The sequence below is a fragment of the Raphanus sativus genome, chromosome 4 (assembly GCF_000801105.2).
Source record: "Raphanus sativus cultivar WK10039 chromosome 4, ASM80110v3, whole genome shotgun sequence".
Lineage (NCBI taxonomy): Eukaryota > Viridiplantae > Streptophyta > Magnoliopsida > Brassicales > Brassicaceae > Raphanus > Raphanus sativus.
This window is the reverse complement of record NC_079514.1, coordinates 17,229,703-17,246,403: the sequence shown is the minus strand read 5'-3', so window position 1 is coordinate 17,246,403 and position 16,701 is coordinate 17,229,703. Positions and strand designations below refer to the sequence as shown.

The 16,701-nt window shown below is 31.2% G+C and overlaps 2 protein-coding genes and 1 pseudogene across 7 annotated transcripts; 1 reads left to right on the top strand and 2 right to left on the bottom strand.

The window, feature by feature from the left end:
* Window positions 1-315: 315 nt before the first annotated feature.
* On the bottom strand, window positions 316-2,061 carry LOC108833931 (putative FBD-associated F-box protein At5g53635). The gene is made up of 4 exons (XM_057007016.1): window positions 1,930-2,061; window positions 1,163-1,724; window positions 940-1,080; window positions 316-844 (listed from the first exon to the last, which is right to left on the bottom strand). The coding sequence occupies exons 2-4, from the start codon at window positions 1,622-1,624 to the stop codon at window positions 560-562; spliced, it is 888 nt and encodes a 295-aa protein (XP_056862996.1). The 5' UTR covers window positions 1,625-1,724; window positions 1,930-2,061; the 3' UTR covers window positions 316-559.
* Window positions 2,062-2,179: 118 nt separating this feature from the next.
* LOC108833932 (B3 domain-containing protein REM9-like) lies at window positions 2,180-4,223 on the top strand (annotated as a pseudogene).
* Window positions 4,224-11,185: 6,962 nt separating this feature from the next.
* LOC108852434 (high mobility group B protein 13-like) lies at window positions 11,186-13,259 on the bottom strand. Of its 6 annotated transcripts, none has more exons than XR_008944288.1 (6): window positions 13,021-13,259; window positions 12,681-12,917; window positions 12,527-12,573; window positions 12,382-12,447; window positions 12,124-12,299; window positions 11,186-11,528 (listed from the first exon to the last, which is right to left on the bottom strand). XR_008944288.1 is itself a non-coding variant. In XM_057007057.1 (5 exons), exons 1-4 carry the CDS (start codon window positions 13,105-13,107, stop codon window positions 12,404-12,406), a joined length of 327 nt encoding a protein of 108 aa, XP_056863037.1. In that variant the 5' UTR covers window positions 13,108-13,259; the 3' UTR covers window positions 11,845-12,299; window positions 12,382-12,403. The 6 variants fall into 6 exon arrangements, 2 of the variants coding, with proteins under 2 accessions (XP_056863037.1, XP_056863038.1); XR_008944291.1 differs by lacking the exon at window positions 11,186-11,528 and adding an exon at window positions 11,845-12,031; XR_008944289.1 differs by lacking the exon at window positions 11,186-11,528 and having other exon boundaries at window positions 11,845-12,299; window positions 12,746-12,917.
* Between the last annotated feature and the right edge of the window lie 3,442 nt (window positions 13,260-16,701).

Sequence of the window (16,701 nt, the reverse complement as noted above, 5' to 3'; positions counted from 1 at the left end):
TAGTATGCATATACTTTCATAAGATCAAAACTTGTATATCAAAGTGTGTTCAAGTCTGACATAAACATCCAAAAAAGTTGTCTGTTTCTTATTAATGGGAATGGCCATTGAAGTTGAAAATTCAAAATTTCTGATTAAATTGACACGAACCACATAAACGGGTACTACTAACACGCATTATATGAATAAAATTTATAATAAGAAAACGCCAAAGAAATGCTCTGTAATAATCTTGTGTTTCATTTTTGTTGCCATCGTAAGCTTAACTACTGCCATCCTAACCTCATAAGCAAACACAGAACATAAAAGAAAGAGGAGACTAACTCACTTCATTGCTTAACTTGTTAAAAACAAACATAATAGTCTCCAGAGATGAGACTTCACAGTTATAAACTAAACTACAAAGAGACAGTTTTCAACCCCATTTACTCCAAAAGAAATATAGACAAAGTCAACAACAGCTGCATTTCTTGTATGACAAGAGCTTAAAGTTCACATGTTCCCTCTCTCTCTCTCTCTCTCTCTCTCTCTCTCTCTATCTATCTGTAGTCTTTGCATATCAACGTACGTCGACTTGACATGTGATAGAGCGTCTTGGGATATTCAGGAGTTTCTTCAAGACGGCATTTTCATTTGCATAACAACCCAAACGCAGAGTCAATTTATTAAGGACTGCAGAATTCTTTAGAAAGTACCTTACTAGCTTCATTTCTCCAGCATCTCCCGAGATTCTGGTTCTGAGATCGACAAACTTGAGTGAGGACGTAAAACACTCTGGAACGTATGAAAAGTTGATTTGATTCATCTCCTTAGAATGCTCTCTCTTAGAGTCACCATTCCATTCCTGAGGTAAAAGAAAAGGCAATGAAAAGATGGGAAGAATTATATTCAGAGAGGTGAGAAAAAGCTCATAGGGTTTTTATTAGCAAAAATCATTACCAAGATGAGAGATTCCAAATTTGGGCAGGTCTCAAGAAAGGTTAGTAACCATTTCAAACCAGGTGTACAAAGATACACATCCAGGCGAGACAAGTAACCAAACTGAGGAAGTGGTGCTAATTTCGAGTATTGCCAGAACATCTGTAACCAAAAAGATTGTTCAGAAATTCTCATGATAGTAATATGTAACATGTCCAATACCCGAACTGAAAAAAACATATACCTCTAAACAGTCTGCATATATATTAATCTCCCTGACCTTCGAAACCCCGGTGAGAAAACTGGAGATGATACTTTTCTTTGATGAAACGCTAGTTTCATCAAAATTGTACAAACCAAAGCTGAGAGAAATGTCTAACTTGGCTATGGAATCCAAGTTGTTTACTACATAACTTTCGGAGTGGTTGTCATCGACTTTCAAACGGCGTAGTAGGGGAGCGTCAATCACAACTCTACATTCATCTCCAATATCATTTAAATTTATGTGGAGCTTCTTTAGCGACAAAGAGTGTATGCGAAAGACTTCAGGAGCAGAGCAACATCTGCGAATCTTTAACTCTTCCAAGAGAGGAGAGCAAGAGACAAGTTTCTCAAATATGGCCCCATCGGGAGAAGGATAATACACTTCAATCAAATGCTTGTCTTGACAGCATACTCTATGGGGAGGTTGGAGAGGATCTGACATATCAAAGGATCAGGTAAATGGCTTATCCTATCTTCTTCCTTCAGTCTCTGCCTCGGCCTTTTGGAACGAGCCCGTTGCCATTTCCTCATTTGTTTGAAATCTGGTTAGAAGACACAAAAAAGAATCACCCTAGTGTTTTTTATACTGACATTGAAAGCTGACTTCAGTTCAACTTCCCAATGGGGGAGGAACTGTAAACCCACATTGAGACTAGGGTTTTTTAGGTTCTTATGTAACTGATAACAGAAAGAAGAAGAAAAAAACCAAAAAATGTGTCAAGGAAGAAGTAGAAGAAATATCCAAACCGTGTTTCGCCCGAAAGGAAGGCAATCACCTGCCGTGACTGTAGAGATGTCGCCGAGACTGGATTGTATTTTTTTTTTCTTTCTGGAAATTTGGAATCGCTCTACTCATAGATTACCTACTTTCTGTGTAAGTAGGACTAGATTGGTACAGTTAATTAAAAAGTATTAGCAGACTAGCATTATCCTAAGAGCATGTGCAACGGTCCAAATGTAGAGTCTTTAGCGTTTAAACCTAGGGGATTGGAATAAAAAAATAATAAAAATGAAACGTAACCTAAGGATTGATACGTGATTAAGGATTATAAGGATTCAATCTTTAGGGATGTGGTGGATTCGGATTGGTCTGGTCGAAACCAGTGTTTCGTCGATCAAAAAAATCCAACTCATTTTCGTCTAACCCCGATAAAAAAAACGGAGAGTGAGGCGACGAAGGCGATATTGCGATTGTGAGAAACGAGGTAAATCGAAGCCTTGTTTTGGTGAATTCATAGATTTATATTAGGTTCCATGTTGTTTTCTTCTAAATCAAGGGTTGGTTTTTGGGTTGTCAATCGATTTGGAGATGTTTTCGTTTCGATTAGGGTTTCAGAAATATTTGGGTTTAAATCGATTTGGGAAATTTTCCGTATGTGGTTAGGGTTTCAAAAGGAAGTTGGTTTCAATCGATTTCCGGATCATTTCGTTTGTGGTTAGGGTTTGAAAACGAATTTGTTTTCAATCGATTTGGGGATCGGTTCGATTGTTTTCGTTAGGGTTTGAAAACGAAATTGGTTTCTATGGATTTGATGATGTTTGCGTTTGTTCTTTCGGTTTGAAAACCATATTTGTTTCTATCGATTTGATGATCTTTGCCTTTGTTGTTGCGGTTTGAAAACAAACTTTTTGCTATGCGCCTTTTGTTGCCGTTTGAAAACGAACTTTTTGCTATGGATTTATGATTTTTATAGGACCTTCTAGTTGATGCGGTTTGTTAGCTATGATTCTTATAGGACCTTATTATAGTTGTTCTTGCGGTTTGAAAACGAATTTCTTGTTAGCTATGATTCTTCTAGTTAGCTATTGCTCTTATGATTCTTGTTTACATTCGTTTCTTGTTTGCAGATGGCGAATCCGCATGAACCTCATTTTTTGAAGCCTCTGCTTCCTGGTTTCCACAGTGGTGTCGTAAGAACCTCACTCTCTCTATTTGTTTACATTCGTTGCTTGTTTACATTCGTTTCTTGTTTGCTTAACTTTGCCTTTTCTTGCAGACAATACCACTTGGCTTCTACTCAAAGCACATAGAAGGGAAGACGAACCAGAAAACATGAAAACTAAGGTCGGACGCTTCAGATCAAACTTGGGAAGTGCTACAAGAAGGCAGGACACTCACCGGAGGTTGGAAAGATTTCACCACAGCACATGACCTTGCAATCGGTGACATTGTCATCTTCAAACACGAAGGAGACATGGTGTTTCATGTCACTCCTTTTGGTCCTAACTGTTGTGAGATTCAGTATACACATCCTGACATCATCAAGGAAGAAGCCGAGACGGATGATACAGGGTCAATGTCTTCTTTCTCATACGACTATTGTTTCTTGGCTGAGGTCACTGATTCAAACCTAGAAGAAGACAAACTTGTGAGTCAATTTTCATACATATTTATTAGTCAAATATATGGTTTGATCTTTACGTTTTGTGTTTGCAGTATCTTCCTGTGGGAGCTACGAGTTCTACTGCTTTGAACAAGCAATGCCAAGAGATGATACTGGTGAACAAAGAGGGAAAATCATAGACTGTAAGTTTGCGATTTAGCGAATCAGGCGGCAAGTGTTACATCTCAAGAGGCTGGAGAAAGTGGTGTGTTGATAACATATGCGACATAGGAGACTTATTTGGGTTCAATCTGGTTGGAGATGGGAAAACTATTCCATTGTTGTGTGTATGTCCGGAAAGTAAAGAGTGTGCTGAACTACTGAGCAAACACTTGGGCAGAAAGCGTTGTGAGTCTTCTCCATTGCTTGTTCTTTCTTTGCTTCTGGTTTAATTTGCTTGTTTTGTTTTGTTCTGCAGGTGACATTGCTTCTTGCTCACGGGTCAATTAGGAGAATGGTCAAGTACTCTTGCGTCTCTTTAGCAATGTATCTCGGAGTTGTTCTCTTTTGTTGTATCCTCTTCTATCCTCTTGTAGACTCAAGTTCGTGTGTATGTTCCTTGCTACAATGTATGCTTCTCTTTGCTTCAATAGCTCATGTGTATGTTTCTTTGATCAAAGATTAAACCTTTATTAAATGACACTGATTTTGCATTCATCTATAACCTTTGATTTAGCTCCATCTATAACCTTTGATTTTTGAAATGACACTGCTTTTGCATTCATGTTGCAGAAATATTAACAACTGATTTTGCATTAATCGACATTGCTTTTGCATTAATCGATTCACTTGTTGCAGAAATATTAACAACTGTATATCTGAAATATTAACAAAGTGAGACTTTATACAGAAAATAAGAAAAACTAATAGAAATTCTTTAGCTTATAGCTTATAATTTTTTTCAATTGAAATTGAAAAACTTATAGTTTTTATACTTATACATTTTTAAACTTCTCTTTTGTTGTATCTTTATTTTTAACCATGCAATTAATAAAATTTCAATTTCAATTAAAAAATAATTATTTAATTCCTAAGGACTCCATGTTCGGGATCACCATTGGACGGGCAATTTTGATTTGAATCCTTAACTATACAAACAAAAACCAAAAAAAAAACAATTATTAAACAAATGCTAATGATTCATGGCTGAAGCTCACCATTGCACATGCTCTAAAGCAATATATTCTCCTTAATTTTTTAAATAAAGTGATTGGTAAATCAGTATAAATATATAATTTTAAAATTATGATAAAAGTTAGTATACAATATATATATTTTTAAATAATATATATTATAACATATATTAATAATATATTTGTTATTAAAAATAATGAATCTTATTTACTTACAAATTTAAATTAAATTTTAAATGTAAACTATTATTATTTTTAAAAAATAAATGTAATTTTTTTTTGGATATAAATATAACTTTTGATATTATTATACAAAATAATTAATTATATATAATTTATATATGAAATCATTATTTATTTATTGATAGAGCAGTAAATGATTCATATATAATATTATTATAAAAACAAATTTAGGACATATAATTTATTTATTTATAAATAATATAGATATATTTATTTTATAATATATATAATTAATGATATTTGTCTTTATATAAATGATATTATATTTTATGTGTGAAATATTGTTCTTTTTTAAAAAGTTAAAAATACTTAAGCGTAACTTTTATTTTTAAAAATATAAATTTATTTTTTATAATGAACATAATTTTATATTATTAAAATAAATATAAATAAATTATATATAATTATTTTTAAAAATTTATACATTCTAAGAGCATTAGCAATTTAGGGGTGGGTAAAAATACCAAATCGAACCGAGTCAAAACCGAACCAACCAAATCGAATCCGACTGAAACCGAACCAAATTCTATTTCAAATCATTCGGTTGAAGACTTTTCCAACCCGAATAGTTTGTTGAACTGAGAAACCAATGTTGTTTTTAATTATTTAAATTTAAAATATTAGTAATACATTTTTCAACAAAAAAAATATTAGTAATACATATATACTAAAATTCTAATACCAAACCACGTGCATATTTTCCATTTTTCATTCACTAAAATGGTTGATTTAAAAAGAATAGTTAAGTCTGTGATCTTATATTCGTATATTGTATATATAAACGTGGATGTTAAATCTATCTTATTAAAACAGAAACATTTTGTTGGACCTAACATTTATTTTGTAAATTTTTAAATTATATACACATTTATACTTTATAGTTAAACATACATTAAATCATTAATGTTCCTTTCTTTATACTACTATCCATGTTTCTAAACAATATACTTATTTCTTTATACTACTATCAACGTTTCCAAACAATATACTTATTTTTTTTTGATATCTCTGGTGTCTGGGCAGCCACTTTCCCAAATATCCCCCGAAGGGGTCCAGCGCCCCAGCAGTAAGGATGTTAAATCGCTGTGGCCGGGTTTCGAAGCTGGGTGGCGGGCACCTCAGCCGAGGTTCCATTACCACCAGGCTACGAAGCCCGGTTCAATATACTTATTTCTTTATACTACTATCAATGTTTCAAACAATATATTTTTTATACTATTATCAATGTTTTCAAATAATACAATAATTAATCTTAATTATTTTATATCTATCATTTTCTCTTTAAAATTTTGTAGAAACTTCATAATTTCATAAATTGCAAAATAGTAAACTTTAAAATTTCGATTATAAGATTACAAATTATGAAACTATTACAATTTAAATCCAATTAGATTACATATCGGTCATCCATCAGTTCAATCGGTTAGTCTCGGGTTTTAGTGATTTTTAATATGAATATTTTAAAAACATAAATTGAATTGTCAGATCTCTGGATTAACCGGTATAATCACAATTGGGTTGAATTTAAAAATACTGATTTAAATGCAAAAATATTTTAAATACACACTCTTTAAAAATTACCAAAATATTTGTTAAATTATTAGTGAAATTTTTCATGTTAAAATATCCCGCGCTTCAAAAGCGCGGGTCAAAATCTAGTTTAAATGTAAAACCTAAAACAAATTTTATTAAAAGCAAAAGTTCTTCTGCACAGTGTTTTTTCTCCTCGTATCCTGTATATTTTTCTTGCATCCAAATTTTTTTGTGGTATCAACTCTAAACAACTTTAGGAGATTTTCAATACCAAGTCCTGAAAATAGACGAAAGTAGAAGATTTTCTATATAGAGTAATAATCTTTGTGAACTGTAAAAATAGTTATATGCTTTCATGTTTTTAAACAAAGAAGAACCTAATTAAACCGATTCAAAAAAAACCGAACCGAATACAAACCGAATCGAATATAAATCAAACCGAACACAAACCAAACCAAACTAACTAACTATGGTTTACTTCAGTTGAAAAATTACTAGAACCGAATTAACCAAACCGAACCAAACTCAAACTGAACCAAAAAAATAACCAAAGTGCCCATATCTTGTAAATGATTTTCTAAATGCTTCTATGATAAATATTGATTAGGTGATAATGAGCATAATGCTTATGCTAATATTCTGTCAATCAAGCTAATCAGATATTATTTGCAAAAAAAATTGTTTGTGGTTTCAAATGGTCATGCAAAGAACGTCGCACAGTTTATACTTAATAGTAACAAAATCTTTCACTATATATATATATGTATATATTTAAGCTTTTATTACCATTAAAATTGTGTAGTCATTCTGGATGTTACTATTCATAGTCTGTATTTCCCAAGCCAATAGCCCAACTATGAATGGATGTCCGGGTACCTAGTCGAGTTTCAGAATTTTTGAGCAAAAGATTTGAAACTCATTCGTGTATTTATTAACTTCGGTTATATTTTGCTTCGGATCTTTGCGGGTTTGGATAACCAGTTTAGTTTATATATACTTTAAATTCCTTAATATCTAAAAACAAAAATAATATATAACATATAAATTTGAATAATGTATGCCAAAATACATAAACTTAACATAAAATTGGTTTAGTTTGAATGTTTGAATAAGAAATCAATAGATATATGTATATATAAAGTAGATTTTTATATCTTCTTGTGACGTGTGGAAGGGGTTTTTTTGACATGTGTCCTTTTTTTTCTTTTTACATTTTAAATCTTTTATTTTTAGATTACTACAATTTAGTTCATCATTTTCTAATTGTGCACTATCTAATTATTCTCACACTAGCCATCATTTCTTGAAGTTTGATAATCTATTTTATTGGTCACAAAAGTGCAAGATGAATAAATAAATAAGTATAATTATATAAATATATTTTAAATATTTAATTTATATACAACTTAAAATAACATAAACTTTTACTATTTTATTATTTTTACTTTTTTTATTGTTTCATTTACAAATTATATAATTAATTTAATATTAATCAAACTAATAAAAATAAACTAGAACACAACACAACACATAATCAAAACATAAAATCTTCATAATCATAGATAAAAACAAAATCCCAAAGTAATACAAACTCAATAAAAATATAAAACTGAAAATAGATGAAATGAAGTCTTAACTTACCTCACTTTATCATAGAGTGTTTTGGCCTGAACAAGAAGAAGTTAGAAGAAATAGAAAGATATACATTGAGACAAATCAATCCCTCAAACACAAAAGAACACAATCAGTGACCAACATAAAAAAACCAAGAAAGCAGTTAGAAGAAGAATAATCAACAGATAGCCAAAATCGCCACGAAGCAAGAAGACATATACCTAACGTACCATAAGCACAACGACCAGCTAAGAGGTAAGAAGCATCTCTCAAACTAAACAAACTTCTAAGAGACTAACTTCGCACACTTATACTAAGGGAAGAATAGGAAGAAGAGAAACAACCTAAAATAAGGAGAATGAAAGCCAACCACTAAGAAACCAAACCCAAGCTTGAGACCAGAAACAACATTCCAAACCTATTAAAAATACACGGAGGAAAACACTTTCCAAACTTGGAGTGGAAAACATGGAGAAAGAGAGAGAGAGGGAGCCACATAGACGCAATAATTGATGAAAGCTGCAACGAGACGAGATAAAAGATAAAGAATGGTAGACGAAACAAATGCAAATCGTGGAGCTGTCTTCAAACTATAAAAGAGAACATAAAATTCAGAGCACCAAAAATCAGAGATCTTGAAAACCAACACGAGCAGGGACTACCGACGGTAAACTAACGATGAGGAAAACAACATCAAAAACGACTAAACTCGTACCCAACCTAAGGAGATGCACTTCCTAACATAAACCAAAACCAACCGTGAGAAACAATTGCACAACCGAGAATTTATAAATCCGGTCTATAACAAATACCGGATCATCTCACATGAGAAAAAGTGATGAAGAACAAAAACACGAAGGTGAGATTTTTTCTGGTGATAGTGAGAAGCACAACAGTCGGAAAGGTAAATGAAATACGTAAATGGTGATGGCTCAATGTAAAAATATGGAAAATGGCAGAAAGCATCTTAAAATAATAATGTTAAAATAATTGAAAAGAAATAAATACAATTTTAATCGTTGGAAGTGTTAATATTAAAATCAACAAAAACCTAATCAACATATGCATAAATAAAAGGTTACTGAAATTCAATAAGATTTACAAGGGAGGTCGAAACAAAAAAAAATGTTGACAAAATTAAAATTTGTGTTTAGAGTTTTAAATTTAATACTTGACTAGATTCTGACCCGCCCTTTAAAGGGCGGGTATAATTTTTGTTTTTGTTTAATTCTCATATTTGTGTTATTTGTGATAATATTTATATTTTTATAACTATAATTATGTATAAATCTTAATCAAAATATATTGTATTAAATAATAATAATTTAAATATTGATCTGGTATATTGTCGGTCGAACACGCCAAACCGCGGGTTTCAATTTTGTTTTGGTCAAAAATATGATCCGCACAACCCGCAAACAAATAATTTGTACCGCCATCCGTCCCATTTAATTTTGTGGTTGTCCGAGGGTTATAATTTTTTATAAATAATTATTTACTTTAATTATTATAAAAATATAAAAATTATTTATAATAAAATTATCTATTTTAATTTTTTTCTAAATTACCATATTTTCTAAAAAGTGTTCACTTTTTATTTTTGTTTTTAAATACTTTTCGGGTCGGCGGGTACCTGCAATCCAAAATCTACCAACCTGCATCCACCCGGAATAAAATACTCATAACCCGCAACCGAAAATCGATTTTTTTTTCAAATAGCTGAACTAAATTTATGATTCGCCTTTAAAAAGACGGGTATATTTTTTGTTTTACATTTTTTAGAAATTTAGTTTTAATATTGGTGTTTTTAGTTATATTTATGATTTTCTTTTATAATATTTTTTTAGTGATTAATAAGAAATTTTAATATATTCTATTAAAATAGTTGGATATATCACACCAATACTAATCTATTCTATTAAAATGTGTTTCGTGATAAAATGGTCATAAAATAAAAACTGGCTAATAAATAACATTGTGTCTAGTAAACAGTTGTTTGTCACGATTTAGTCATTGTTTTTTTAACTATTAACAAAATAAATAGCAGAAGTCTTTATATGACCAGGTTTTCTTCTATGAAAATTTTGGAATACGATCAGGATAGCCACGTTTTGCATTTTGTGACAAATTCGTTATTTTTTATAACTTTTGCGTAATTACTATTCAATCAATAATTTATTCTTGATTATTTTGCCAAGAATTATATTAATTGTCCTACCATACCAATGCAAGTGGTTTCTCATTTCCCCCAGTTTTCTGTCCGACTTTAATTTGTTAAACTCTGATCGTATGGATCCGTCTTCATGCATAAGATGGGGCAGCCCAATGGTGTCTATTAGAGGATGTGACATACTAAAATACTTTTGCTTGTACACTCTAGCGAGAGCGATATATGTTCTGTTAGCTATACGTGGAAGCTGCTTACTGAACAAAGCTACATTGAAAACCTTTAAAAGAAATTAGTCCCATTCCTTATATAATAATATGAGGTTCGGATATATTAGTCCTAATACTTTTGAACCTCCAAAGAGCTCTGCTATAAAATCACTTCCTGACTCTCGACTTCTCTTAGTTTCTTCTTCTTGTTATTTTCCTATGACTAAGTAAATATCTGCGCTACATTGCAGGGGTTTTTATGTTAATTTTTCTTATCAAAATGTGTTTAGTTTGATAATTATCATTTTTTAAATTTAATTTTATTAATATTTTCTTTTTGTAACCACTTCATGGTAGTCCAGTGGTAAGCGCCAAAGAGGAAGCGCCATGGGTTCGACATGCGGTGGCCACCGGGGTTAGGCTAGCGTTAAATCGTAAGAATACGTGGGTTGCCGTCGGCCTCGTGGGATTAGTCTGGGCGAAGCCTGGGACCCCCACGGTTATCAAAAAAAAAAAAAAAATTCTTTTTGTGAAAATTGTGATTAGAAGATTCCAATAGAGTTTGTTTTGTATTTCAACTTTTAGTAATTTTTTATTTTTTTATTTTAAGAACATTTATATGTTTGTAAATTTATTTTTTTGTTGTGTAAGGAGTATTTATGTTATATATTTTTTTTGTTTTATGCATGATATTAAAGTTTGTTTTAGCAATATATGAGCTTGCTCATGAAACTACATATCTGTGACATGTATGAGATTGAAAATATGTTGGGAGATCATATAATCTCAACAATGCAAAATGTAATTTTAGCAATGCATGAGCTTGTTCATGAAACTACATATCTGTGAAACAAATTAATATACTCATTCGACAATAGATTAAAGGAAAAATATTATAGCTCCTAGTTTACCAATCCTCTAGCTCGATGATCTTGACTATATATGCATTACCAACTTTCTGACACACCACTTCTCTCTCATGCAACTTTATCACTCTTGCTTGCTTCCCATGGTCTAATGCAACCTAGAGGATTGACTCGTTCGTGGCACTTGTTGATTCTGCCTGCAACAACATCATAGTTTTCACATATTAATATGTTAGAATCTGAACTTAAAAATTCGAACAAAAACTCCTAAAAGACTTGTTTGATAAAAGTACACGGGTTAATAACTGTAAACCAGTATATTTATATGACTATGTTACAAAAAAAAAGAATCATCCCTAGAATTTTCATATTACAAATTTCCTCGCCAATCAATCTGCAGGGAGATCAATAAAGACGAATGCATTAGACAACTATAAATAGCACAAACAGGAAAAACATTTTTAAGGAAAAGAATGTTATGAACCATCTTGATCTTCCAGAAGAGGTAAAGCATATAATGATAAACTCCTTAACCTTATGTCCCCACAAAAGAAGAAAAGTAAACACCTTCATGACCAGCTTTAAGTCCCCATTGTCATAATCAAGAAGAGTTCAAGCAGTATCACTTATTAAAAGCAGAAGATTAATTTAAAATTGTACAGACCTTCCATTTTACGTTCTTCTGTCAAAGCTTTCTTTGCTGTGGAGATATTTTTTGTAACAGTTCAGACACTGCTATAAACTGTAATGCATTTAGTGAGTTAAAGGTGAAAGTGTGATTCAATGAGTGACCTTGATCAGAATGTTGGTTTTCTACTTCTTCTTAAGCAGTTGGAGAGATTCTTGTTTATGGAGTTTCATGAGCTCCTCTCTTCTTATTTGTTTTGACTCATGGTCTCTTCTTCCTTCATCTTTTTGTATTCCTCCACTGCTTCCAGGTATCACACCTGATCAGTTTAATACCACACCTGTTTAATATCACACCTGATCAGTTCCTTCATTATCAAGCATTTATATAGCTGTGAATGCAAGTATACAAAAAGAACAGACCTTTTCGTATGGTGCTTTTTGTTTATCTGAAAACTTCTTCCACTCTTCTCTTGTCATCTTTGCGGCCTATAAAAACAGAACTTTGTTAAGTTCAACATTTTTAAATAATAGACCTCGAGAACAACTTAAAATACTTGAGATTTACTTCCATAACATTCTTGTTCACGAAAAGCAGCTCTCCTCTCCCAACACCTAAAGTTTCACAACCCCAAATAGTAAAAAGGCTAATTACTTCATTTATAGAAAGTCACAGTGCTTGAAATTTGAATATACTACGTGAAATATCATAATATAATTACCCTATCGTGAATAAATTATCTGCTGAAAAAGGAAAGAAAGAATAACTCCTCCATGTTTTCCTCACCATTGGTACCACCTTTCGTAGAACATTATTGATTCCCCATTTGAGAACATGGCCTCTCACTCTCGCGTGTCTCCTTAGAAATGACTTGGAAACCAAATGAGTAGTACATACATCAATGATCAGAAAATCCTCAACAGCAACCACGTGTTTGTGCTTGATGCTAATCTCAAACCTAATGGAACGTTCAATCATATCTACATAATTGAGATCTAACCAAGTCCCAAGCTAATCACATAACCTAACCCATAAGCTAGATCTAGATCTAGAGATTGTACCATGTTAGGATTAAACTCCTTTATCTTCTGAAGCTTCTTCAACTCCGTCTTGAGCTCCTCCTCCTTCTTCCTCAGAATCTCGTCCATGTCCTTAAGAAACTTTCTCGATCATCCTCATCTTCTCCAACATAGCCTGCATCTCCAACAGATCTTCCTTTATGAACTGATATCTCCCTCTAAATATCGCCACTTTAAGTTAAAATATAAAAAGAACTTGCAGTCTTAACGGTTCAAAAATATCCGCCAAGAAAAATTCAATATTTTCATGGTGCTCTATTTTGAATATTTGAAATTTCTAGATTTCCTTTTGGAAAATAAAATTTAATATACTTTCTTTATTTAAAAGAATTTCATATATTGTTTAGAAAACAATATCGTTGCCAATATGGATGTTTGAAACTTGTCAACTGTCATTTAAAGAAAAATATTTATGTTTATAGAATAAAATCTAGAAATAATAGTAGTCCAATGTGGATGTTCATGTCAACTGTCATTTAAAGAAAAATATTTATGTTTATAGAATAAAATTTAAAATTAATACTAGTCCAATGGTATTACAGAATTCATACTATAAATGTGGGATAAGATGAGATAAAAGATAATGGTGTTATCTTGTGTTATTTCACCACCAATTAGAAGTTTTATGAAAATACATAGAAAAGATATTTTACCGTTTCTCTACTTAACCCAACACATCTATAAAAAGGGTTACACTAGTTACAATAATTAACATCAGAAAAAAAAGATGGGTCGTAAAAAAATAGAGATAAAATTCATTCAAGATCGCCTCACAAGACAAAAAACTGAATTAAAACGCCGAATTGGTATATTTAGCAAAGCTGATGCACTTGCAAAACTTTGTAATGTTCAAGTTGCTGTTTTGCTCATGTCTTCCAATGGGCGACCCTATGTGTTTGGAAGTCCATGCTTCAACTCTGTGATTGAACGTCATAAGAACCCTAATCAACAGAGATCAGAAACATCTCCGCCCTTGCAAACTAGGATTATCGAGAGTCGTGCCAAACTCGATGAACTCAAGGAAGAACTAAAACATCAGAAAGAGCATGAGAATGTAAGTATTATATTTTAAATATTTGTTAAATTTTATTTTTTTCGAAAATAATATTATGTTGAATAATATTTTGCAAAATTCAAAAATCCTTATTATAAAAAAAGTTTGAACCAGCTGATTTTAACATGTAGATTCTGATATTGAAATATTTGATCTTATTATCGCTGAGTTATGAGAGTCATAGTTGGAGTATCTGTGTGTATATCTTTTTTTTTTGTTTTGTCTACAAACAATCTTATCTTTTTGGTGGCTAACAACTTGAATCATTTTTCTCCATATATTATAGGTTTTAAAGAAGAGAAACGAAGAGACTCTTGAAATATACGATATATCAGATCTGACATTGGAGGAATTCGTTACCTTCAAAGAAAAGCTCGAAGAATTCAGCAGAGATGATATGAAGCGTTAATTTGTGGAGATGGAGAAATTTATGAAAGATGATAAAAACAATAAAAATAAGTAATACATTATATGATATGATACCTATCGGTTCTGATTTTATTCCTTCCAAAAGTTTGTAAAATAACTATGGTTTGTTGTAATAATTGAAGGACATTATGTTATTATAAAAGAAATTTCTCAAAAACAAAATCCTAAAAAAACAATCGTGCCATTCCTCTTTTGTTTTTTTGTTTTTTTTTTTAAACAATGGATTTTCATAAATTAATTTTTTTCTTAAAAAATACATTATGTGCGATCATGTTGTTTGAAATCTAGGAAAATGTGGTTCTTATTTTACCAATTGGTTTTTATTATCTATGAAAAGATGAATTTTTTCATATAGCATCATTTCTCAGCGGATTTCTTGGGTTATCTATACACTTGTTTATCTACCTTATCATATACATCTAACATACAATTCTGCAAAGAAAAAGAAAGAAAAATGTCATACCATCTTAAGGATACTAAAAAATTATGAAGTAGTATCCGGTTAACAGAAAATTTTCAGAAATTATTACAGTTTGGGCACGAGATTAAAGAAAATATAAGTTATGTACTCCGGGATATCTTGGCGATACAAAATATTTGTTGAATGGAATCATATAGGAATACCAAACAGTTTGGGAGGACCAAAGACTGAAATCTTTATATTTATAGAAGATAGACTACATAATCATATAAATTGATGGACAGCCAAAATATCTAACAAATAGAGTAAAATATGTGATCATAAGAATGGTTATTACGGCATTATCAAATCATGTTATGTCTTGCTTCCGATTACCATAGACTGTGACGAAGAAATTGACAAGTGCAGTTGCTCAATTTTGGTGGGGTTCAGGTGGAAATAATAGACGATGGAAGTTTTGTCTCCATAAAGACGATGGAACGCTAAGTTTTAAGGATCTGTGGGATTTCAATACAGTTACGTTAGGAAAAAAATGTTGGCGGTTGCATGAAAAATCAAACACTTTGTTTTCAAGAGTCTTCAAAGAATGGTATTTCAGGAACATATCACCCATGGAACCGATAAGATTGTACTCACCATCATATATGTGGTGTAGTATTGTATCAGCTAAATCTCTAGTTAGCAAGAACTAATGATAATTCTATGTAATTTTTATAACAGATTGTTCTCAATTAGTGAAGATGGTTTTGGAACCAGAAAAATGATCTGCATTTGGAACATTTCTGGAAAACATAGATATTCTAAATGATATTTTTACTTATCTGAAGATAATTCATGTTCCTTGAATACATCATTTAAAGGTGGATAGTATTGCACATAGTGCGAGGAAACAATCATCCGATGTCATTCATGTGGACACATATCCGATGTCATTCATGTGGACACATAGCTACCAATTTGGTTTGCAGAATCATAACCGAATCTATTTAAGTTAATGAAAAAAAAAACTATCATACTAATCATTGTAAGATTATCACTTCTACTAAATTTTGCTATTTTATCATCATTTTTTTCTTCGATTTTATTTTATATTACATGTGAACTTTAACGTTTGTTATATCTTTTTTATTGTAATACTATTCAAACATAATCATTCTATACAAAATTGTTATACATATTTATTAGAAACTTAACAGGTCTTATTTAAGTAAATATATACTTTTATTCATTTTATGATTATGTATTTATCATCTTTTGTTAATTTATTCAACTTAATTATTTTCCTTTTGTGTTATAACATATAGTGACATGAATATTAACTATATTATTTCCTCTTTATCGATACATACCATATCACGTAAATAAAAACATGAATAAACTGCCAAATTATTTAGTAAATTGAATAAAGAAACTAAATTTAGGAATATAGAACTTTCGTGATCACTATAGTTGTTATTTTTTACAAAATTTCAAAAAATGTGCCATATACTATTAATACATCTAATTATATAAAGTAGAGTTTAATCACTCCTCCTTGCGCCACGTCAGATTCCAGGTCATAAACTCATTGATCTTGGTGTTGACACGTTGAAACTCAACGTTTCATTTATTCAAGATTAATATTCGTTTGGGCTTTTGATTTCACACGGTTTTTTAATGAAGCTTTGTAAAGCCCATCTGAAAAAATAAGAGAAAATCATCTTGAAATATTTCGTTTTCTACTTCAAGGGTTGAACCCTTAGTCTTCTCCGCCGTCGTG

Bases quoted from the DNA above. Each gene is read 5' to 3' on its own strand.
- LOC108833931 (XM_057007016.1), bottom strand. From the start codon at position 1,624: ATGTCAGATCCTCTCCAACCTCCCCATAGAGTATGCTGTCAAGACAAG. The intron at 1,081-1,162 runs GTATATGTTTTT...TTTTGGTTACAG, and splicing joins TATATGCAGACTGTTTAGAG to ATGTTCTGGCAATACTCGAA. The intron at 845-939 runs GTAATGATTTTT...CTTTTACCTCAG, and splicing joins ATTTGGAATCTCTCATCTTG to GAATGGAATGGTGACTCTAA.
- LOC108852434 (XM_057007057.1), bottom strand. From the start codon at position 13,107: ATGGACGAGATTCTGAGGAAGAAGGAGGAGGAGCTCAAGACGGAGTTG. The intron at 12,830-13,020 runs GTACAATCTCTA...TTGGTTTCCAAG, and splicing joins AGGAGTTTAATCCTAACATG to TCATTTCTAAGGAGACACGC. The intron at 12,574-12,680 runs GTAATTATATTA...GTGAAACTTTAG, and splicing joins GATAATTTATTCACGATAGG to GTGTTGGGAGAGGAGAGCTG.